This window comes from Emydura macquarii, unplaced genomic scaffold, assembly GCF_026122565.2.
Source record: "Emydura macquarii macquarii isolate MOO-44397 ecotype Brisbane River unplaced genomic scaffold, CSIRO-AGI_Emac_v2 contig_1790, whole genome shotgun sequence".
Taxonomy (NCBI): Eukaryota; Metazoa; Chordata; order Testudines; family Chelidae; genus Emydura; species Emydura macquarii.
The window spans coordinates 17,260,000-17,283,490 of NW_027131927.1; the positions used below are offsets into that span (position 1 = coordinate 17,260,000).

The 23,491-nt window shown below is 40.8% G+C and overlaps 2 protein-coding genes across 2 annotated transcripts; one reads left to right on the plus strand and one right to left on the minus strand.

The window, feature by feature from the left end:
- The first annotated feature begins 15 nt into the window (after positions 1-15).
- Positions 16-16,931, plus strand: COX18 (cytochrome c oxidase assembly factor COX18). Its single transcript, XM_067557007.1, has 6 exons — positions 16-536; positions 7,300-7,400; positions 8,239-8,402; positions 9,956-10,077; positions 12,018-12,125; positions 15,362-16,931. The coding sequence occupies exons 1-6, from the start codon at positions 198-200 to the stop codon at positions 15,533-15,535; spliced, it is 1,008 nt and encodes a 335-aa protein (XP_067413108.1). The 5' UTR covers positions 16-197; the 3' UTR covers positions 15,536-16,931.
- Positions 16,932-20,402: 3,471 nt separating this feature from the next.
- LOC137159080 (general transcription factor II-I repeat domain-containing protein 2B-like) lies at positions 20,403-22,193 on the minus strand. The gene has a single exon (XM_067557263.1). The coding sequence runs from the start codon at positions 22,191-22,193 to the stop codon at positions 20,403-20,405; it is 1,791 nt and encodes a 596-aa protein (XP_067413364.1).
- Between the last annotated feature and the right edge of the window lie 1,298 nt (positions 22,194-23,491).

Consider the following 23,491-nt stretch of genomic DNA (forward strand, 5'->3'; position numbering starts at 1 on the left):
CTCAGTGGCTGGCCGCTCTCTACTGACGCGTTCCTCCGGGGTGCGCACTGGGAAGCGCCGCGAGGTTCTTCACGGCGCGTGCGCAAGTTAAGGACGGAATCTAGGGGAGAGGGGTCGGTTGGTACCAACAACTCCCGAACCAGGCTCCCGCCCAGGGACTCTTTCCGCGAGGCGGCGCGCGCCGGGCGGTTGCTGGGATGTGGGGGTGGCGGCGTTTGGGGAAGGTGTCGCGCGCTGCGGGGCGGTGCCTCAGGTTGCAACGGCCCCTCCGCGAGCAGCTTCTGCTGTCGCCCGGCTGCTGGGGGTCACGCGCTGGGGCCGCCGCCGCCGCCTCCTCCCTGCCCAGCGCGGGTCCAGGCGGCTGGTACGCGGCGCTGGCGGAGTCGGTCCCCGTGCACTGGGCGGAGAGCGGGCTTGTGGCGCTGCAGGCGGGCACCGGGCTGCCCTGGTGGGTCAGCATCGTGTGCGCCAGCGCCGTCCTGCGCACCGGCCTCACCCTGCCGCTGGCCGCGCACCAGGGCCACGTCCTGGCCAAGGTGGGTCCGACTCCGGGCCGAGCGGGAGGTGGGGGTGCCCCGACCTCCTCTGCCCCCGGCCTGTGGGGGCCCCTTTCACCCTTGCCCGCGAGCCCCGCCGCATCTAGCTCACGCCTGCCACCCTGCCCCACGCTAGTCCGAGCCCCTCCTGCCGCAACTGCCCGCCCCGAGTCCTCCCACCCGCTGCAGCAAGCCCCCTCACACGAGCTCCGTGTGTCCTGCCGCTCCCTGACGCCGCCGCTAGTCCCTCTACCGCAGCTCCCCCTCCCCCAGTCCTCGAGACTTCCCCCGCTGGAGCCCCCCTCACACGAGCTAATCTATGGCGTCGCCTGCTGCACTCCCTACCTCCGAGCCCATTACATCTTCCAGTGTGCCCTGTCCCCCTTGTTCCTGACCCCCACCCCTCGCACACTCACATGTGAGGTACTTCCTCCATCCCCAGTGTTAGCTCCTTGTAGTTAGGCTCTTGCATTGCTTTAGTTACTGTCCGCTCTGCTCTGGTGCATTATTATTTTTATTTAGGCTGCTAGGTCAGAGATTAAAGTCCAGGACCCCCAGGGTAGCAATCTCTGAAATGCTTCCAGTTCAACTCGCAGGGTTCAACACCCAGGCAGACAGGCAGAACTGCTTGGTCTCAATGCATGGTTGAGACAATTATGTATGGAGGAGGGTTTTAGGTTAATTAGGAACCGAGGAACCTTTTGAGAGAGGAGGATCCTGTACAGGAAGGATGGGCTTCCCCTAAATCAAAATTAAAAAGGTTGTAAAGGAATTTCTTTTAAATTAAGGCTGAGGAGAAACCTGGCAGATGTGAAGGCACACATTGGAACAGCCACATCCCTTAGGGATGGCTTTGTTAAAGGGGGACCTCTATATCTTATTAAAAAGGATAGGAAAGAAGTTGGTAAGGTACAGGTAGGAATAAGTGAGAAACAGTCAAATGTAAGAGATTCCCTTTTAAATAAAACACGAAGCACAGCATCTGAATATTGACAAAAATACTAGTGCTTATATACAAATGTTAGAAGTTTAAATGGTTAAGATGGGTGAACTTGAGCGCCTGGCTTTAAATTAGGATAGTGATATAAGAAGTATAGTAGAAATTTGATAGAATGAAGATGATAGCACATGGTGATACCAGAGTATATAATTATAAAATATATAGAAATGTCAGAGTAGATCAAACTTTTGTGGAAGTGGCAGTATATGTGAAATAAACCTTAGAGTCACATAAAGTAAAAATCTTAAATGAATCAAACTATACCATAGAATCTCTCTGGAATTCCATGCTTGAACACTAAGCATGGTGGTAGGAAGATACTGCTGACCAGCCTAACAAGGATGGTGAGAATGATTGTGAAATGCCCAGGGATATTAGAGAGGCTAAAAAAGCAAAAAATGCAATAATAGTGGGGGATTTCACCTATCCTCATATTGAATGAGTATATATGGTAGATTGGACATACACAAGTCTATGGGGTCAGATGCAGTGCCACCACCGAGAACAGCCTAGCCCCATCCTCCCTGGAACCCCCTTTCAGGTAGTTAAAGGCTGCTATCAAATCCCCCCTCATTCTTCTCTTTTGCAGACTAAACAAGCCCAGTTTCCTTAGCCTCTCCTCGTAAGTCCTGTGCTCCAGCCCCCTAATCATTTTTGTTGCCCTCCGCTGTATTCTCTCCAACTTGTCTACATCCTTTTTGTAGTGGGGAGCCCAAAACTGGACACAATACTCTAAATGTGGCCTCACCAATGCCGAATAGAGGGGAATAATCACTTCCCGCGACCTGCTGGCAATGCTCCTCCTAATGTAGCCCAGTATGCTATTAGCCTTCTTGACAACCAGGGCACACTGCTGACATATCCAGCTTTTTATCCACTGTTACCCCCAGGTCCTTTTCTGCAGAGCTGCTGCCTAGCTCGTCGGTCCCCAGTCTATAGCTGTGCATGGGATTCTTCCTTCCTAAGTGGAGGACTCTGCACTTTTCTTTGTTGAACCTCATTAGATTTCTTTTGGCCCAATCCTCCAGTTTGTTTAGGTCCTTCTGTATCCTATCCCTACCTTCCAGGGTATCTACCACTCCCCCCAGCTTAGTGTCATCTGCAAACTTGCTGAGGGTGCAATCTACCCCATCTTCCAAATCATTAATGAAGATGTTGAACAAAACCGACCCCAGGACCGACCCCTGGGGAACTCTGCTTGTGACTGGTTGCCAGCTAGATATGGAGCCATTGATCATTACTTATTGAGCCCTATGCTCTAGCCAGTTCTCTATCCATTTTATAGTCCATTCATCCAGCCCATATTTCTTTAACTTGCTGATAAGAATACTGTGAGAGACAGTATCAAAAGCTTTGCTACAGTCAAGGTATATCACATCTACCGCCTTCCCTTCATGCACAGAGCCAGTCACCTCATCATAGAAAGCAATCAGGTTGGTCAGGCATGACTTTCCCTTGGTGAATCCGTGTTGACTGTTCCTGATCACTTTCCTCTCTTCCAAGTGCCTTAAAATGGATTCCTTAAGGACCTGCTCCATGATTTTTCCAGGGATTGAAGTGAGGCTGACCAGTCTGTAGTTCCCTGGATCCCCTTCCCTTTCTTGAAGATGGGCACCATATTTGCCTTTTTCCAGTCCTCCGGGACCTCCCCCTGTTGCCATGAGCTTTCAAAGATAATAGCCAATGGCTCTGAAATCACATCAGCCAACTCCCTCAGCACCCTCGGGTGCATTGCATCCAGCCCCATGGACTTGTGTATGTCCAATCCTTCTAAATAGTCTTGGACCTGTTCCTTCAGCACTGCGGGATGTTTGCCTCCTTCCCATTCTGTGCCACCCAGTAAAGCAGTCTGGGAGCTGATCTTGTCTGTGAAGATAGAGGCAAAAAAGGCATTGAGTACCTCAGCTTTCTCCACATCCTCTGTCACTAGGTTGCCTCCCTCATTCTTTAAGGGGCCCACACTTTCCCTAATCTTCCTCTTGTTGGCAACATACCTTCTTGTTCCCCTTCACGTCCCTTGCTAGCTGCACTCCAATTGTGCTTTGGCCTTCCTGATTTCATTCCTGCATGTTTGAGCAGTATTTTTATAATCCTCCCTAGTCATCTGACCAAGCTTCCACTTCTTGTAAGCTTCTTTTTTGTGTTCGCCAAAGACTTCTTTGTTAAGCCAAGCTGTGCACCTACCATATTTGCTATTCTTTCTGCACATCAGGATGGTTTGCTCCTGTGCCCTCAATAAGGTTTCTTTAAAGTACAGCCAGCTCTCTTGGATTCCTTTCCCCCTCATATTAGCCTCCCAGGAAATCCTGCCCATGAGTTCCCTGAGGAAGTCAAAGTCCGCTTTTCTGAAGTCCATGGTCCGTATCCTGCTGTTCTCCTTTCTTCCTTTTGTCAGGATCCTGAACTCGACCATCTCATGGTCACTGCTGCCTAGGTTGCCACCCACTTCTACTTCCCCTACCAAATATTCCCTGTTTGTGAGCAGCAGGTCAAGAGACTCACGGCCCCTAATTGGTTGCTCCAGCACTTGCACCAGGAAATTGTCTGTGACGCTATCCAAAAACTTCCTGGATTGTTTGTGCTCTGCTGTATTGCTCTTCCAGCAGATATCAGGGTGATTGAAGTCCCCCAGGAGAATCAGGTCCTGTGAACTGGAAACTTTCCCTAGTTGAGTAAAGAAAGCCTCATCTATCTCATCCTCCTGGTCTGGTGGTCTATAACAGACACCCACCACGACATCACCCTTATTGTTCTTGCTTCTAAGCTTAACCCAGAGACACTCAACTGGCTTATCTCCAGTTTCATACTGGAGCTCAGAGCAATCATAGTGTTCTCTTACATACAGTGCAACTCCTCCACCCTTTTGCCCCTGCCTGTCCTTCCTGAACAGTTTATACCCATCCATGACAGTGCTCCAGTCGTGTGAGTTACTCCATCAAGTCTCAGTTATTCCAATCATGTCGTAGTTTCTTGACTGTGCCAGGACTTCCAGTTCCTCCTGCTTGTTTCCCAGGCTTCTTGCATTTGTGTACAGGCACTTGAGATAAGTAGCACTGATGTTCCCTGGAGGCCTGCAAACCAACCAAGTATTGGCTTGTTAAGATTTTTCATAGATTGTGAAACCTAACAGTATCTCAGCAAAAGTGTTACAGTTGAAGCCTTTTGAATCACAAGATAATATACCTGTTGGTACTTTTACTGCACTAAAGAGAGCAGATAGTGTATCAGCTGTAGTGTTTATTGTCAAATGCTTCACTGCTGAAGAATTGCAGAATCCTTTGCAACCCTAGAATTACCACAGCCATGTTTCATTTGAGTAAAGAGGCTTTATTTAATCAATTTGCTTTTATTCTTTTTGCTCTTTCTACAAGAGGCAAGATAATACGTTTCCCTCCTTTTGTAAAGTATTTCAGGGTCTCAAGATAAAAAAGCTCTGTGTAAATGCCAAGTATTTTATTCGTTTCAATTTAATGTGAGGCAATTGCCTTGTAATAGTACACTTAGAGTGCAAAAAGTACTGCCAGAAACAGAGCTTCTAGAAGATTACATTCAGCGGAATTGAAATAAATAAGTATAATCACTGGCATAGAATGCAATAACAGTTTCTGTAGCTATTGCTTGTAGTGTTGCATAATTAATAGACCCAGCCTAACACAGTCCTTTCTGATACATTGATTGCTAGTTATGTTTTTATTCCCCTACACTGACTTGGCAGTGAAATCTACAGCACATCCTTTGTTGCTGCAACACTCCTTAGTTCAAGGGTGTCAAACTCATTTCCTATGGTGGGCTAGATTTGAATTAAATGTACTTCAAGTGGGCCATACATACCATAAATCGAAATTTTTTTTAAAATTAAAATTATTGTATTATATTGTACTGTATTATTGTATTATAATAAAGTTTGACAAATTTCATTATATATAATCAAACGTAATTTGCTTCTTGATATTTCTGCCAAGAATGAGCAATAACACAACTCTTCTGAAGAAAATAAATTAGAATAGGAATTTGAAGAACCATTAAATTGAACATTTGTTTACAGTATGTGTGAGGTCACTCGTTTTACTAGGGAAATCAGGAAGCAGGTCTTATTTTTCAGGACCTATAGGAATATAAATGATCAATTAAAGCAAGTTATTTGTTCCTTTTTTGGAATTTCAAAGATCTCTCTTTTTCTCTCCCCCTACCTTTATCAACTTTACCTTCCCCACTGGGATTGTTTGTTTTTAATCTTGTGAAGGCATCAAACAGATTTATAGAATAGTGAGTAAAATGTTAAACAGGTTTAAATATCTAGCAACCACTTACCATAAATCAAAATACTAGACACTTTTGGAGCACTGTTTCTCGTGCACACAGCGCTCCACGCGCTGCCGCCAGAGTACACAGATCTCGTGGCAGTGCGTGCCGCCGCAAGATCTCGCGGCGTCGTACCCTCTGGTGGCAGCGCGCGCCACTGCCAGAGAATGCAACACTGCGAGATGTCGTGGCAGCACGTGCTGCTGCCAGGGGCCGAACCAAAAAGGTTGGCGGGCCGTATCCGGTCCGCAGGCCGGATGTTTGACACCTCTGTCTTAGTTAGTTGGGAATTTACATTTTCAAAGACCTGGTGAGGGTGGAGTATTACTAAAACTCAGTAATTACTGTGCCTTTCTGATGAGAGAGTCCAAAATAGTAAGAGCAGACAGGAAATCCAGTTCAGGAAATCTTTTTCCTGTTTTCATTTTGCTACTGGTAGAGAAGAAGTGAGACTTGAGAAAATGAACAGAAGATTTTAGTTTTTATTTCACCTTACAGAATCAGTTCAGGAATAACTCCTTTTTCCTTGTTTTTTGGACAATTAAAGTAACATTGAACTGGCAGTGTTAGTTACTGGAGCTACATGTGTGTCTACACTGGACCAGTTATAATGCAGGTAGGGCAGAGACCATTTTATACTACAAATTCAGAGGAAGTAATCCTCTAGTGTGTGGTTTTGTAAAAGATGTTGTGTAGTAAGCCATACAGTCTCTTTATTTTGACCTTGCTAACTAGGTGTCACATGGTTCTCAACATCAAAATAAGTATGGTATGTTTTGGCAATCTATTCTACTTTTTAAAAAGCTGTTGAGTAGTGGAGATGAATCATATCAATTGCAATATAGTCCTTGTATCCTCTGTACCATTTGTATGTTTTGCCTTGTTCACAGTCAGAGCCTATAGAGAACAAATACATTAATGTCATGTTTAGTCACAAATATTACAAATTCTCTTACCAATACTTCTTCATAATTGTATCTTGCCATATTGACTGAAAAAAATGTAATACTCTCATTTTCAATGCTACATCTTGGGCCCAGTCCTGATCCTATTGAATTAAATGACACTTTTGCTATTGACTTCAGTGACTGCAGAATCCTACCCTATAAATGTGTTCAAAATATGGAGGTGAGAGGAGTGGTTTCTAGCTACCATTTGTTTTTGTAAAATGGTTGGGTACAGTCCCTTATATAGATACCAAAAAATCTGTAATTAATTATAATAAAAAACATAAGTACAAATGCTGGTTGCATCTCAGCTTGTAAAATTGCTGTTCATTTGTTGTTTTTGTCAGAAATACTTAGGTATTCTCACTTAAGCTCCTCAAGAGCCCAACATAGTTACAGGCAAGGCACCCACAGCTGCATGCATTTCACTTTACAGTACACATACAAGAAGTATGGTTACAGGTGGAACTGTTTTATTTTACTGTATAATCATTTCTTCCTTTTCTTTAGCTAGTTGGAAAATTTGCAGCCTGAAATAGAAAATCTAGCTAAGCGTCTTCGCTATGAAGTTTCAGTTCATGGGAAGAAACTGGGTTGGTCTGAAAAGGTTGCTAGGTAAGGTAACAATTGTATAGTACCTTACAAATTCACTTGGGCTGAAAATAAGAAGCATTGACCATATATAAAGATGATGGCAATAAATATATAGAAACACTCTACAAATCTGACACTAAAATAATGGAGTCTGACTTACTTTTTTTTTTTTTTTTTTTATAAAACTTCTCGTTAGTTACATTAATATTTAGAGAATATGCTCTTTTGAAGCACTGAATTTGTGATGAGCTAAAACTTTTAGGGCCAAGTCCTGTTTCCACTGAAGTCAATGGGAGTTTAGTTGTTGACTTCAGTGGGACCAAGGTTTGACTCATAGGTATGGTTTCTAAAACTTTGTTAGGAAGGGATGGCAAGGTCTGGCTGTGTCAGCTTTACTACATCCAGGGATTCTCTTTTGCTAAAGGAATCCTCAGCTGACCTGGTATGGGAGCTCCATCCCCTTTGCAGTGTCAGAGTGATGTGAATGGGACAGAATTAAGTCTGAGGATCTGGCCCCTGGTCTATATACTGAGGAGCTTGTAGTATTAAATCAGATAAATACAACACCCAGAATAAGATGTCAAACACAGTATTGCTAGGAAACTGTGATGGTGAAGAAGTTAACATTAGAAGCCTACGGAAAAGAAAAGGGTTTGATGGGTGAGATTGGAAGTGATTGACAGACAAGAAATGGGAGGGCTGTCTCAGGCCATAAAGGAGGATCTCTGGTCTGACTTCATTCACCTGGTACTCCTGTGCAATATTTGAAATGAGCTACGTGCGATATGCAACCTGTAGATTATTATTTCAGAGTTTGAAAAGTTATATTACAAAGAGTTTTGTTTTGTTTTCCAATCAGGTTCCATTTCAGGAAGAATATAAGAAGGATTGTTTCAGAGTTGTATGTTCGAGACAACTGCCACCCAGTCAAGGCTAGTCTTGTGATGTGGATACAGATTCCAGTGTGGGTGTTTGTTTCCATAGCTTTGCGTAACTGCAGTGTAGGTGCAGCAGACTCAGAAGGTAATCTTTCCAAACAAGTGTAGTGAAAATATATAAATGTTTTGATAAATACACTTCTCCAATTACAAACGTGGTTTGGTTTTAAATTTAAGAATTTGAGTTTGAGAAATAAGGTGGTTGAAAAATAGCCCAAACATGGCTAAGGAACTATTATGAATAATAATGTATTTGTAAAACTTTCGATTAGGCATGTCATAGATGCTATATCATTGTTCCATATAATCCAGAAGCCTACCTCTGGCTTATTCCCATACTTTTTTCACCCCAAATTGTTCTGGTAGATAAAGAACTCACTGCATCCATAGCCACAAAATAACCTTTCCGTTCATTCAGAGAGTTTATTTGCCAACAGTGCCTGTAAGGGTATGTCTACACTGCACTGTAGTGCAGCTCTGATCTGTTAGAACAAAGTGGGACGCATGGTCTGATCAATTAACAGCAGTGCTGGAATTTGAACTAGATAAAATAAAATGTGTTCATCAAGATGTTATTTTGTTCTATCTGCAGTATTGGTGTTTTGACATTTAAAAGTTAGATTACGATAAGCAGAATTAAAAATCCAACATTTGCTGCTTTTGCATTGATTAAAATACCACGATATCTTCTATTCCGAGTTTAACCAAAGTAGCATGGTTACTGCAGGTTCCTGCATTGTTGAATATTGAGTCTTTAATGGCATCTCCCATATGAAAGAGACTTTTAAACTTCCATGAGCAGATTTTAAAAATAATTGTAATGTTCCTGTTCCTCTGGCACATGGCATCATTTAAATTGCTAAATATTATTGGATTAAATAACAAGTCATTTAGATCAATAATGTTTAGCCATTATTAGTAAAATTGTTATTGTTATAAAATTTTTGTAGTTAACAACAGGTGACTCAGAATAAGTTATATTTCATCATCTCTTTGTCTCAATTCCTCGCAGCCTGCAGTTCTTACTAATATTTCCTTTTCTTGTTAGTTGGCAGACTGCCTTCACTTTTAATCTTTTGGGTTAAAAGACTTTTCTAAAAGACATCATTATATAAATTAAGAAAAACTAGTAATTCATGTTTGCAAAGTGAATTTCCAACTGATGCTTTATAAGAACCAGTTTTTGTCAGTCATACATACAACATTCTCTCAAAACTGCTGTTTGGAATTCTTTGAATTGTATAACCCCTTTATATCATGTAGTGGATTTTAAATCTTATAGTCGTTTCAGATTCTATTTATAGGTAGATACAGTTTTCAAATGTCCAAATGTATGTTTAATAGTGAGTGTGAGTAAAGCTTTAGTGTGAGTTTATGATGTTACCTAGCAGGGGAAGGAGCTTTCCTATGTGGGATTTATATATTTCATTACATCAATTCCTTGTCCTGGTTTTAAATGAAAAGAAGGCTGTTAAAATTGCCAGTTGGCGCGCGCACGCACACAATAAATGGATTGCCACTGAATAACAAAAATGTTTACTTTGAAAAGCCAATTTAAAAGCAAGGTTGCGCATAATTTTGACTGACTTTATGAAAATAACATCTAAATATATATATATATGTATGTATTTTAAACAGTCCTTGCAGTTCAAGAACAGCTGTCAACAGGTGGAACCCTCTGGTTTACAGACCTTACTGTACCAGACTCTACATGGATTTTGCCAGTCTCACTTGGGCTCCTCAATTTGCTAATAGTGGAGGTATGTTTGTGGTGAATGTTGGACCATTGTAAAAGTTATAATCCTTTCTCTAAAGCTAGGACTGGATCACAACTACATTACGAAGTATGAAAATACCATGGCCGTTTCTGATTATAAATTTAAATTCATTATCTAGAAGGGAAAAGCTGTGTAATTGTTACAAGGATGAGGTTGCACGGGTATTGCACATTGTAATTGCTGATATATTCTAAGGTGGCATTTCAGAAACTGCTTTTATGCAGGCTAACCTCAGTAAAGTTTACTCTTCACTCCAGAGTGATACCTGTGAGAATACTTTAGTTAGCCTACTGCATTTTATTAACACCACAGTTTATAAAGGTTAAGGTTTTGGTGTGCGAATAATACATTCCTGTGGGCTGTAGTTAGTGGTGGCTTTCTTTTCCATGTGTGACTAATGTAGCTCCACTTTTAATGTACTGTAAGTGATGATTGTGGGTACAGTGGTATGATTCTAAATTAGCTGAAAACTTGATAAAAGCAAACTACTTAACAAATATTAAGTTTAAAATAGTAATTGAGGAAAAATGCTTTATTATGTTAAGAAAGCAAAGGGATTGAGAGACTGGAACCTCTTATAGACAACATCAAGATTAGGAGAGTACTATACAGATTCCTTTCTTCAGCCAGTGCATCTCAGCACTTAACTATTTGAATCCATTTTCCAAATGAGCAAGTATCATGCAGTTTCTGTATTTATGCAGATACATTCTGGTTCTTCTTTGATAAATGACTAAAAAAACCCTATCTAGTAGGAAAGAAAATTTACTGCCAGTCCTGAGAAGTATCCTGTCCCAGCTTTGAGAGTTCACATTGTATTGTAAAAGAAAATACAACTATCACTTTAAAAATAAAAAGTAAGGAGATTACATTTATTTTTGACAAATAAACTTTTCCTCTCTTTTACAATTAAAGCTGGTAAACATTGCATAGTATATGTATTTGGGAAGACGTGTTAAAAAGTTGTGTGTAAAATCAGACGTTTTAATAATGTTGAACTCAAGCTTTTTTAATACATTTGTTACATCAAAAGCAGGAATATGTCATACACGTACAACAGGAGTTCATAGATATCAGTGCACTACACCCACAAATCCGTGGTGTCTATTTCGGCATTCGTGCTTAGTTCAAAGCTGCTCCTTCACTGTGGGGGTTGATGGTAGGATCAAACAGAAAATAAAATAACAATTGAAAGGAAAGGAAAGTGGCTTACACTTTAAACCAGGCCTCATTGTGGATTCATGTTGATATACTGAAACTTTTGGAATAATGAGAATGTTTATGAATATTAAAAATAAAATATGTGGAGGAGTTTTTATTCCCTGTGTTCTTGCTCTCTTGCAAGTCTGCAGAAATATTTAGTATTTAGTCTCTCTCCAGTTATCCATCACAGTCCTCATTGCCTTCATCTGTCTAGATTTCATTCTTGTTCTGTTTTATTTTTCTAAGTAATGTAGATTAGGACAGTTGCAAAATGAATGTCAAGATTTGCCCATACACATTGTTCTGCTTCTTTTCAATTGTTCATTCAGCAAGTTGGTGATATTGGTCCATCTCTTCTGAGTAGCCATCTCTCAGAGCACTGTGCTTGAGAATTAGGTGTTTGTAGTCTTATTCAATGTGCAAAAGCTATTCTACTGTGAAATAGTGTTCTCTTCAAATGTTTTAGATGGATGACTCTTAGGCTTGGTATAAAATCTGCCAGGAAAGGATTGAGTATTGACTGTAAAGGAAGGGATGTATGAATGTTTTATGTTTAGTTGATTTGAACATCCCAATAAGTGAAAAGAATAGGAACAGAATATTTGGTTGGGACAAACCTGTTCTAACATGACTACGCTTGTATTTAAAAAAAAAAGAAAAAATCTTTTTCTGATGTGTGTGTTGGTGGTTTGTCTTTTTTTTTTTTTGTGCCTATTCAGATCTTTGCTCTGCGAAAACGTGAACTGCCCTGGTTCCAGAAGTATGCTACCAACTTTATTCGCGGGGTGTCAGTTCTGATGATTCCTATTGCTGCAACTGTGCCATCAGTAAGTACAGAACTTAATCATGTGTGTAGTATAAGAGACTGTGCATTAATCTGTGCTGTCTTGGCCAGACTTGGTTCATGGTGCTCAAACTGCAGCCCAAGAGCATGATCTATATTGCAAACCATAGTTTGTTATATTTTATATAATTTTTATAGCAACATCTCCATTCAAAGAGTAGTGTGTGCAGGACTTGTAGTCTGTAAGGGTCACCATTCAGTATTGCATATGAGAAAGGTGCTGTTTGCCCTTACTATACATTAGATCAGCTTCTAGGCTCTTCCAAAAGTGTTACGTTTATTGTTACAAGCACTGAACATTTCATAATATGTAAGACACCATAACAAGTCACCTGCTACAAGGAGCTTACAATCTATAAGACAGACATATATAAAGACAAGACAGGCCAGGAGACCCAGGGAAGGAGTTGACTTAAAATGTTAAAAAAAATGTGATGAGGCTAGTGTTTTGGGGCCTCCTGGAAGTAATACTGGTACTGAGTGTTGTTCATTGTATAGAAGAACATAACATAAGAACTGCCATACTGGGTCAGACCAATGATCCATCTAGCCCATTATCCTGTTTTCTGACAGTGACCAATGCCAGGTGCTTCAGAGGGAATGAATAGAACAGCTAATCATCATGTGATCCATCCTGTCAGCCATTCCCAGCCTCTGGCAAACAGCAGTCCCTGCATATCCTGGTTAATAGCCATCGATGGACTTGTCTTTCATGAACTTATCTAGTTCTTTTTTAAACCTGTTATAGTCTTGGCCTTCACAACATCCTCTGGCTAGCAGTTCCACAGGTTGACTTTGCATTATGTGAAGAAATACTTCCTTTTGTTCGTTTTAAACTTGCTGCCTATTAATTTCATTAGGTGACCCCTGGTTTTGTGTTACGAGAAGGAGTAAATAACACTTCCTTTTTTTATTTTCTCCACACCAGTCATGATTTTATAGACCTCTACCATGTCCCCCCCTTGTCATCTCTTTTCCAAACTGAAAAGTCCCAGTTTTATTAATCTCCATATGGAAGCTTTTTCCTACCCCTAATAATTTTTGTTGCCCTTTTCAGTACCTTTTCCAATTCCAATATATCTTTTTTGAGATGTAGCGACCAGATCTGCACGCAGTATTCAAGATATGGGCATACCATGGATTTATAAAGAGGCAATACGATATTTTCTGTCTTATTATCTATCCCTTTCCTAATGATTCCCAACCTTTTGTTAGCTTTTTTTGATTGTCACTGCCCACTGAGTAGATGCTTTCAAGTAACTATCCACAATGATTTCAAGGTCTTTCTTGAGTGATAACAGCTAACTTAGACCCCATCATTTTATATGTGTAGTTGAGATTGTTTTCCAATGTGCATTACTTTGTGTTTATCAACATTGAATTTCATCTGCCATTTTGTTGCCAAGCCACCCAGTTTTATGAGATCTCTTTGTAATTCTTTGCAGTCTGCTTGGACTTAACTGTGTTGAGTAGTTTTAAATCATCTGCAAATTTTGCCACCTCACTGTTTACCCCTTTTTCCAGATAATTTATGAATATGTTGAACAGCACTGGTACCAGTACAGACCTCTTGGGGTCACCACTATTTACCTCTCTCCATTCTGAAAATTGACCATTTATTCCTGTCCTTTGTTTCCTATCTTTTAACCAGTTATTGATCCAGGAGAGGACCTTCCCTCTTATCCCATGACCATTTACTTTGCTTAAGAGCCTTTGGTGAGGGACCTTGTCAAAGACTTTCTGAAAATCTATGTATACTATATCCACTGGAGCATCTTTGTCCACATGCTTGTTGACCCCATCAGAGAATTCTAGTAGATTGATGAGGCATGATTTCCCTTTACAAAAACCAAGTTTACTCTTCCCAAACAAATCATATTCATCTATGTGTCTGATAATTCTGTTTTTACTATAGTTTCAACCAATTTAAGCTCACAGGCCAGGATCACCCCTGGAGCCTTTTTTAAAAATTGGCATCACATTAGCTATCCTCCAGTCATCTGCTACAGAAGCTGATTTAATAGATAGGTTACGTACCACAGTTAGTAGTTCTGCAATTTTACATTTGAGTTCTTTCAGAACTCTTGGGTGGATATCATCTGGTCCTGGTGACTTATTACTGTTTAATTTATCAGTTTGTTCCAAAACCTCCGCTAATGACACCTCAATCTGAGACAGTTCCTTAGATTTGTCATCTAAAAAGAATGGCTCAGTTTTGGGAATCTCCCTCAACCGTGAAGACCAATGCAAAGAATTCATGCAAAGAAGGGCGAGGACACAAAGTAGTTATTAAGACTGGTATCACTATAGAAAAGGGGTTGATAGAGAAAATAAGGAACAAGATCAAGCTGTTTGTGAAATGGGTTTTTAAAAATTGGGTTTGTTTTAATTATTTTGTATAAAATGTGTATTTTTCTAATTACACTGTTAGAATCCAACAAAGTTATACTGTTAAATAGCCAGTTGGCAGTAGATTGATCTAGATCCTACTATGTAAACTTTTACTGAAACAAATGAGATTTTTACAGGGTGTTCACACCAATGTCCATGTTCATTATGTATTTTTAAAAAATTAAAAGCTGCTTTCTAGTATTTTTGCCAGATATTAAAAGGGGAGAGCCCACAAACTCATTGCTGCTAACATCACTTTTTAAAAGTTGAGAAAGTATCCAGTCTGTATTTGGGTTAACTTTGAATTGAAAGGCAACCCTTGTTCATATAACTAGAGACAGATGACACTGCATAAAAGGTTTATTTACTGTAAGATATGAACAAACTAAAATTTAGATTTGCAGAATTTTCCATGAGAGAATCTTGAAAGTGGTTTTAGAGAATGGATTTTTACTTGAAGAAATGCATGTTTAATTTTGTGTTTGAAGTGGTTAAGAGATTCTTGTACACAATTGTTTGACTTATCAAGCCTATTTAGGTTAAAAGGGGAAAAAAGTTTAAATATGAATTTGAAACATTGGGTCCTGAAGTTTTGTCAAATTTTAGCATAGATCACATTTTTACAGTAGAGTTCAGAAACCCTGAAAAATGGAGTTTGTAATGGAAGTATTGCTTATCCTTAGCTGTTTATCTAGGAGTGTATATATAGGAGAGTTGATTTTCTTAATAAGGAATAACTAATGATTGTAGTTTGTGAAGAGATACCGGAATTGCAGTGCTTTTATTGCCTTTTGGTTTGCTGAATGCTGTGTTCCTGTCTCCTTGCAGTCCATGGCTTTGTATTGGTTGTCCTCCAGCTTCATGGGACTCTCTCACAACCTGCTGCTACGCTCTCCAGCCTTTCGTCGACTATGCCTCATACCAAGGACCAAGTCTGACTCGCACACTCCTTATAGGGATATAGTCTCTGCCTTTTACACTAAGTACTTTTTAAAAAAGTGATTCATTTTGCACTTGTGGATGAACTACCCTATACAATCAACTTGAGTAATTGAGGAGTAATATTGTATTGAAATGTACCTATTTAATATAGGTGTCTCCTTGAAACAATTAGAATGTGAAAGGCTGCAGTTGGAATTGTATTTGTCCTAATAAAATAGTGGTTCTATCTGACATCAAGAAGTGCAGTGGGTAGTTTTACTATCTTCTGGGTACAGTGCAGGATTGTTGGGATTTTTTTTGTTTGTGTAGTGTTTTTGTAAGTTGTGTGTCCCATTAATAGCAACTTGTTTCCTTTATTGGTAAGACAGGATACAGATAGATGCTAAAATTGTGGCTGATGTAGTTCTGTTATTTACACTGAGTTTAATCTTAACTACAAGGTAGAGAACAACAAGATGTAGCTTTTTTTGAAGATGGGTCACTGGGTTGGTAATGGAGTGCTAGGTCTCCTCTCTCAGATACTGATTCAGATTCAATAGTTGACCACATGTAGTCAGTCCATTGGCCCATGGGGTAGTCCTGCTGACAACTGAGATGGTATTTTTGTGAAATTACAAAGGTGGAGTAATTGCTCACTTGTATGCAGTGGCAGCAAATTAATCTGAAACAAGATAGGAATCTTTGGATTTACAGAGCATGGGCAAAGTTTCACTGCTGTTGTCCAGGGGAATAGGTACAGAACTTTTGACTCAGGATATCAGGGTTCTGTTCTTAGCTGTCATGCTCACCTTTTGTAAGCCCATATTTTAGTTTCCCCATGTGTAAAATGGGGATAATAATACTCCTTTGTATGAAAGAACATATTATTCTGGCAGTGGTCATTGGCACAGGATTCATAGTAGGTTTCACTTTTGTATAGAACTATGTCACACAGTTCTGCAAGATCAAAAAAATCATTGTTTTTTATGTCATGCACACACTGTGGAATGTTTAAGTGCAGTGTCCATAAAGAAAGGAATTAATTACCACAACATAAAATTGAAGTGAAATGATTATTTTAATGGAATGCAAAGAAGTGTGGGTATCGGAAGCCATTTCAAATATCAAAACACAATATTAAATGTAGAAGATGTTGGAGTTACTCACTGCACACATCAAAAAATATATAGCTACACAAAAGAGCAACCAGTAATTAGGAATGTGCTTAACTAGTGCTTAATAACAATTGCTATATGGATTAAGAAAATGTTATTCTTTCCCCGGCATCATTGAGGTTTAGGGAGTTACCTGATACTTCGGAGGAAGCTGGAAGGTATAATATCAGATCAGGTGAGATCTGACAAGAAGGATTGTTGGTCTGAGAGTATATGCCAAATGCTGTGTTCCTAAATAAATCAAATGTGAATTGCAAGTATTTTGTGACTTCAAAGACAAGCCTATTAAAAAGGTCCCATATCAACAGTAGCATAGTGTCTGGGTATACAAGGTCTCCCGTCTTCTTTCTGACAGTTGTCTGCATTCACACTAGACACCTTTGTAGGTTCTTGCCTTGATTTGCTTTTATCATAAGTCAGCAGGCAGTTGTGCCTTTGCTCTGGTGGACCCTCTAATATTAAACGTTCTTTCCATTGAAGTTTCACAGCCCTCTCCCAATAATGAGGTTTTTGTTCTAACCAGAATCATTTTAAAATGGGTACTCTTGGATTCTATATTTGTTATCTTTTCCTCCCATTCCTTCCCCCTGTTTGTATCAGATCTCCTTGTTTGCCCTAGTCTTTCTAGTTTGAATGTTTTTTTAGTGTAGATCATCTTTAGCACCCAAGAGCAGAGTCTAAAAGGAGGGACTTGTTATATAAATACTTTTAAAATGACAGAAGACAGGATTCAACTATTAAAATCAGTAGAAGGACTCTCATTGAATTCAATGGTAATTGGTTTAGACCAGTGATACTCAGACCTTAATGGTTCAGGAGTCAAATTAGTGATCAACATTAATCCAGAAGAGCCACAGTAGTGTGACAGGACACTAGATGGGGGAGGACTCTGAGTTAATGTAGAGAATTCTTTCCAAGGTGTCTGCCTGGTGGGTCTTGCTCGCATGCTCATGGTCTAACTGATCGTCATATTTAGAGTTGGGAAGGAATTGCAACGGTCTTCTGGCAAAATATCATGATAATGACACCAAACTGAGTGAATTTGCTAATGACTTACCAGAAGACAAAAGTGAACAATTTACATCTATAATAACTGGCCATCTGGTTGCTTGAACATCTCTACAGGCATCCCTCGACATTGCAGACACAGCAACCCGAACAACGGCAATAGCTGTGGTCATGTGCTGGCATCTTGTCTGCAGTTCAGCCCTAAGGGATGCCTTCCTCCTCAAATGGAGACCAACACTATTATATGCGTTCCCACCAATCCAATTACTGTAAAGAATAGCACACAAAATTTGTCATGACAGAGCTTGTCATACTGATTGCCCCACCATGGCCCAGTCAACCGGGGTATCCCTTCTTGATGAGAATGTTGATTCAAACTCCGCAGCGCCTTCCTGTGGGAAGGGACCTTTTTTCTCAAGATGGGCGGGCAGGACTCTCCATCCCAACCTGGACAGGCTTTACTTGATGGCTTGGTTCCTACTTGGTTCCGTCAACAGGAACTGAACTGTTCAGAACAGGTCAAACATGTATCACTTAACAGCAGGAAACTATGCGTAAAACCTACACTAAAAAATGGAAGAGGTTCTATACATGGTGCCAATCAAAACACATTAATGCACTTTCAGCACCCTTCCTGCTAGCTCTGGACTACTTATTAGGACTAAAAACCATGGGCCTTTCCATGAGTTCCATTAGGGTACACCTCGCAGCCATCAACATATTTCACCAAAAAAAATCAAAGGGCTGCTATCAGTATTCACACACCCCACCACCAAACGTTTCCTAACTGAGCTGCAAAACATACCCAGAAGTCCATGATCCCACACCAACTTGGGATTTAAACATGGTGCTAAAGACACTTACAGGTCCCCCGTTCGAACCTCTAGCTACATGTTTATCCCTTCATCTGTCCATGAAAGTAGCGTTCCTAGTCTCAATCACCTCTGCTAGAAGGGTAGGCAAAATAGGAGCCTTCGTGGCACATCCTTCTTAAACCATATTCTTTAGGGACAAAATCACTCTTAAGACCTCACCCTACATTTCTACCTAAAGTAACATCATTCTTTCATATAAATCAAATTATACACCTACCTATGTTCTATCCCAAACTGCATCAGCATCAACAAAAAGCTAGCTGGCACACACTAGATGTCAGAAGAGCATTGGCATTCTATCTAGATAGAACCAAAACATTCTGCAAATCACCAAGACTATCTGTATCAACAATTGAATGATCCAAAGGATCCGCAGCATCTACCCAGAGACTCTCCAAATGGATCTCTAGCTGCATCCACCTTTGCTATGAACAAAGCAAAGTAAAACCATCTTCGCATATTAGAACCCACTCCACTAGATCTCTTGTCACCTTCCTGAACAAAGTACTTTTTACAGACATTTGCATAGCTGCGACATAGGCCTCGGAGAAGACATTCATAAAACTTTTTGAAATTACGCATAGTTTAGACAATGACACACTGTTAGGCTATACAGTGTTAACATCAGTCACCCAAAACACTCTGAAATCCCCCCGTCCATGACGGGGCACTGCTCTACAGTCATCGAAGTGGAGCACCCCCAAGGGACAGCACTCGAAGAAGAGAGGGTTACTCATCCTGTGCAGTAACTGAGGTTCTTTGTTACTCATGTTCCTGTGGGTGCTCCACTACCCCCCACTTCCTTCCTCCCCTCTACTTTGGAGTTTGTAGCTAGAACTCTATGGTAGAGAAGGAACTGAAGGGTTTGGGTCACGTGCAGAGATTGAGGCACCAGTGGTGCCGCGAGACACCTGCTGTGCATGAGCGGCCTGGACAGGCACTGCTGCAAAAATCTCTGATCAACGGCACTGGGACACATCGACACCTAAAGTGGAGCACCCACAGGGGGACACGCATCTCTAAGAACCTCAGTTACTACACAGGGTGAGTAATCCTCTCTTTTCAGTGAGGTCCTGTTTAGTCTAATTTTTCAGTTACTCTTACAAGAAAGAAGGTGAGACTTACCTAAGGGCAGGTTGAATCAGTGGCTCAGTCAGAGTCTGAACTCCTATTTGTTTTCTTTAAGTCACTAGATCGCAACTTCTGCTCCCAGTTTATGGTTTATTCAGTGACAAAGATATAAAAATATAAGCTGTAACATTGAGTTATTTACTCAACCTAAAGATTTTAGATAGGCACAGTTATAAAAATTACATCAAATCATATATTCTGACATAGAGATCTAAATGCTGAACTCATTTTATTTACTACTTGTTTAGGGCCAGTACAGTAAAAAAAAAAATTCAAAGATACTTTTTATTGCTATTAGATTATCCAAAGATCCCAATCCTGGAAACACGCACCTGTTTAACTATACACGTTATGGGACTAGTCACACAGTTAGGTAAGTGTTTGCAGGATTGAGAACTCCGATTTGATCCATTTTTTAAACTGTACTTTTAAATACCTTAATGACCCATTTTACAATGTAACTTGCTTAAGTCTTGTTAGGTAGAAAAACAAGGCAGTGAAAAGAAATGAAATATTGCCTTGGCACCATAAAAAATAGAAAGGAAGACATGGTTTATCCCAATTTACTTACAGGGTTTATTCCTCCTTCCACTGAAGTCCATGGGAGATTTTCCATTGACTAGGATTAGAGCAGGGGTGGGGAACCTTTTTTCTGCCAAGGGCCATTTGGATATTTATAACATCATTCGCGGGCCATACAAAATTATCAACTTAAAAATTAGCCTGCTATATTTGGTCAAACATTTAATTAACTCACCCCTAATGTGATGGCTGGAACTGCTTCTCTTTGGTGAGGCGTGTGATGTTAGCTGGTATTGATGATGTTGCTACTCGCAACTGCTGTTCCAGGTTTGCGTTGGTCAGTCTGGAACGCAGTCGGCTCTTTGCGATGGAAAGTTTTGAAAAGAACTGCTCGCAGCAGTAAGTTGTTCCGAACACAGATGCATATTTCAATGCATGTCTCCTCAAAGTGGGAAATTCATCATTGCTTATGTAACGTTTATAGACCTCAAGCAGTGGGAGGTTGTTGTACCTAGCTTTCAGCTCATCATCGCTTTGCAGCTGAATGATTTCGTGTTGTAGGTTATCAGGCACATCAGCTGGTTCCACATTGAACGGTGTAGCAAAGATGTTCAGTTCCATTTGTTTACTTTTCACGTCCTTGAATCTTTCTTTAAATGCCTCAATTAGTTTCGCACATTCACCAGCATATTCAAGTGTCGTAGAAGGCTTTTGTCCTTCTAGAGTGGGGAAATGCACCGTGTTATTCCTTTCGAGTTGCACTTTCCACAGCCTTAATTTAGCTTCAAATGATTTCACGTTTGAAAGCAGGGAGCTGAGAAGCTGGTTGGGGCCCTGCAGCTTGACGTTCAGCTCTGAGAGGTACTTGGTAATGTCCACCATGAACGCTAGATCACACAGCCACTTGCTATCATTGAGTTCCCTGACAGGTTTTCCCTTCATCTCCATGAACTGCTTGACTTCATCCCGCAGTTCGTAAAACCTCATGAGCATGTTCCCGCGACTCAGCCACCGCACTTCACAGTGATAAAGAAGATCACCGTACTCAGAGTCAAGATCATTCAGTAACTCCTTAAACTGGCGGCTGTTAAACCCTCTGCTTTTGACAAAATTTATGCATGACACTACTGTTGACATCACATTGTTGAGCCGCAACGACTGTGCACAGAGACTTTCTTGGTATATGATGCAGTGGCATATAATTAAATCACTTGGATCAAGGCTGAGACGATTCAGTTCTTTCTTGACAAATGCAATTAACCCTTTTTGCGAGCCAACCATGGCTGGAGCTCCATCTGTAGTAAGGCCACTTAACTTTTCAAATGTTAGCTCAAGTTTTTTCATTGATAAAACAAGTCTCTCAAACAAGTCCTCACCTCTTGTAGTGCTATGCATGGCTTCCAGTGACAGCAGTTCCTCTCGCGTGTCAAACTCTGCAGTTATCCCACGAACGAAAACGGCCAGTTGGGCAGTATTTGTTATATCCGTTGTCTCGTCACAAGCCAGAGAGAAAAATTGGAAATCTCCTGCAGAATCCTTCAATGTTTTTTCACTATCTTGTGCTAAGTCAGTAATCCGATCTGAGACGGTTCTCCGAGACAAACTAACACTCTGAAGCAATTTTACTTTGTCTGATGCTAACAACTCCGCAGCAGCCACCATACACTCTTTCACAAACTCTCCCTCTACACCCTCCCTCTTTGCGATTAGCTCGCTCACTACATAACTCGTCTGAATAACGTTGTCTCTGTCACAACGAGGCCTAGTGAAAGCGGCTTGTTGTGATTCCAAACTCCGCTGAAGAGCATTGATTTTATCCAGACGCATTTGGCCTCCCAATTCATTGAGTTTAGCATGTTTTGAGCTGTAATGACGCTCCAGATTGGCTTTTTTCATTACTGCTAACGCATTGCCACAAACTAGGCACACAGGTTTGCCTTTGACTTCAACAAAAAAATAATCATTTGTCCATTTCTCTTGGAAAGATCGACACTCTGCATCAACTTTTCTTTTCTTTGTAGTCGCCATTTGTAGGATGTCACACCACTTAAGTTTTAATAACTATCCAGTGTGTGTGTCGCCAGCGACGCGATTATTTTGCTTTGATCGCTGTTCTAATCCTGCATCTTGGATTTGGAACATATCCAATGTTCGTATCATCAACTCTTGAGGTCTTTTCTGTGTACTGTAATTTCCTTAATCTTCATCTGAGATTCAATTTTTGCGAGGATTGTTGATCGTGGATGTGTGGATAAAGGTTGGATTGGAGTTATCGTCTGTGTCGACAAAAGTCGACAACATCATCGTCAATCATCGGAGGCAAGGTCATCAACGTCGCGAGGAATCATCTCATCGCATCTCGTCTCATCATTACCGGATCACCGTAGTTTTGCCACAGTGTGTTAACACTTTCGCAACGTGTACACTCCCAGCCTGCCTGGCACTGACTGTCCTCTGAGTCGCCGCAATACAGGCAGATGGGCCGCAGGCAGCCGACGAGAAGCATACGTGTCTGTCCCGTCATGTACTCGTATGTGTCCTGTCTATCCCATAATGGACGTTCCTTGCTTGTCCCTCAAAATTTACGTTATTATTATGATTCACTTAATATAAATTTATGTTGCTATGAAAAAAGCTCCTAGATTTATTGAATTTCGAGTCCCGCCTGCGGTTGCCTTGCCAGGGCCAGACCAAATGATTTCGCGGGCCGTATGGCCGGATGTTCCCCACCCCTGGATTAGAGCAAAACCCTAGTCTACCTCAAGCATGCAAACTCTAACTCACGTACATAGTACCATGGTCCCATGGTACTTCTAAGTTCTTGGCCTAAGATTAGTGAGTTTTTAGGGTCAGATAACAAGACTAGAGATTCAGTAATTAAGTGTGAATAAACAAAAGTAGAAAATTCAAAACTGATAAAAGGCTTTCACACACTGCCTGAATAGACTGGAATTCATTGCCATAGGATATCGAGACCAAGAATTTAGCAAGATTCAATAAGGGATTGGACATTTACATGGATAAGAATATTTAGAGTTATGATAGTTAAGGTAAAGTATATTTAAATCCTTGTGCAGTAGGGCTTAACCCCCTGGGTTGGGAGACTCACCTAGAAGGCAGATTATCCCACATCTACCTATTGCAGGGTTTTTTGCACTTTCCTCTGAAGCATCTGGTTGTGGCCATTGTTGTAGACAAATACTGGACTTGGATGGACCACAGTTATTAGACAGGATGGAAAGGGAGGGATGTGCGTTATTTTCTTCTTGGAAAGTCTCTGAGGTCTAATGATGTGAATATAGCTCTCAAAGTCAGGAAATCTGCAT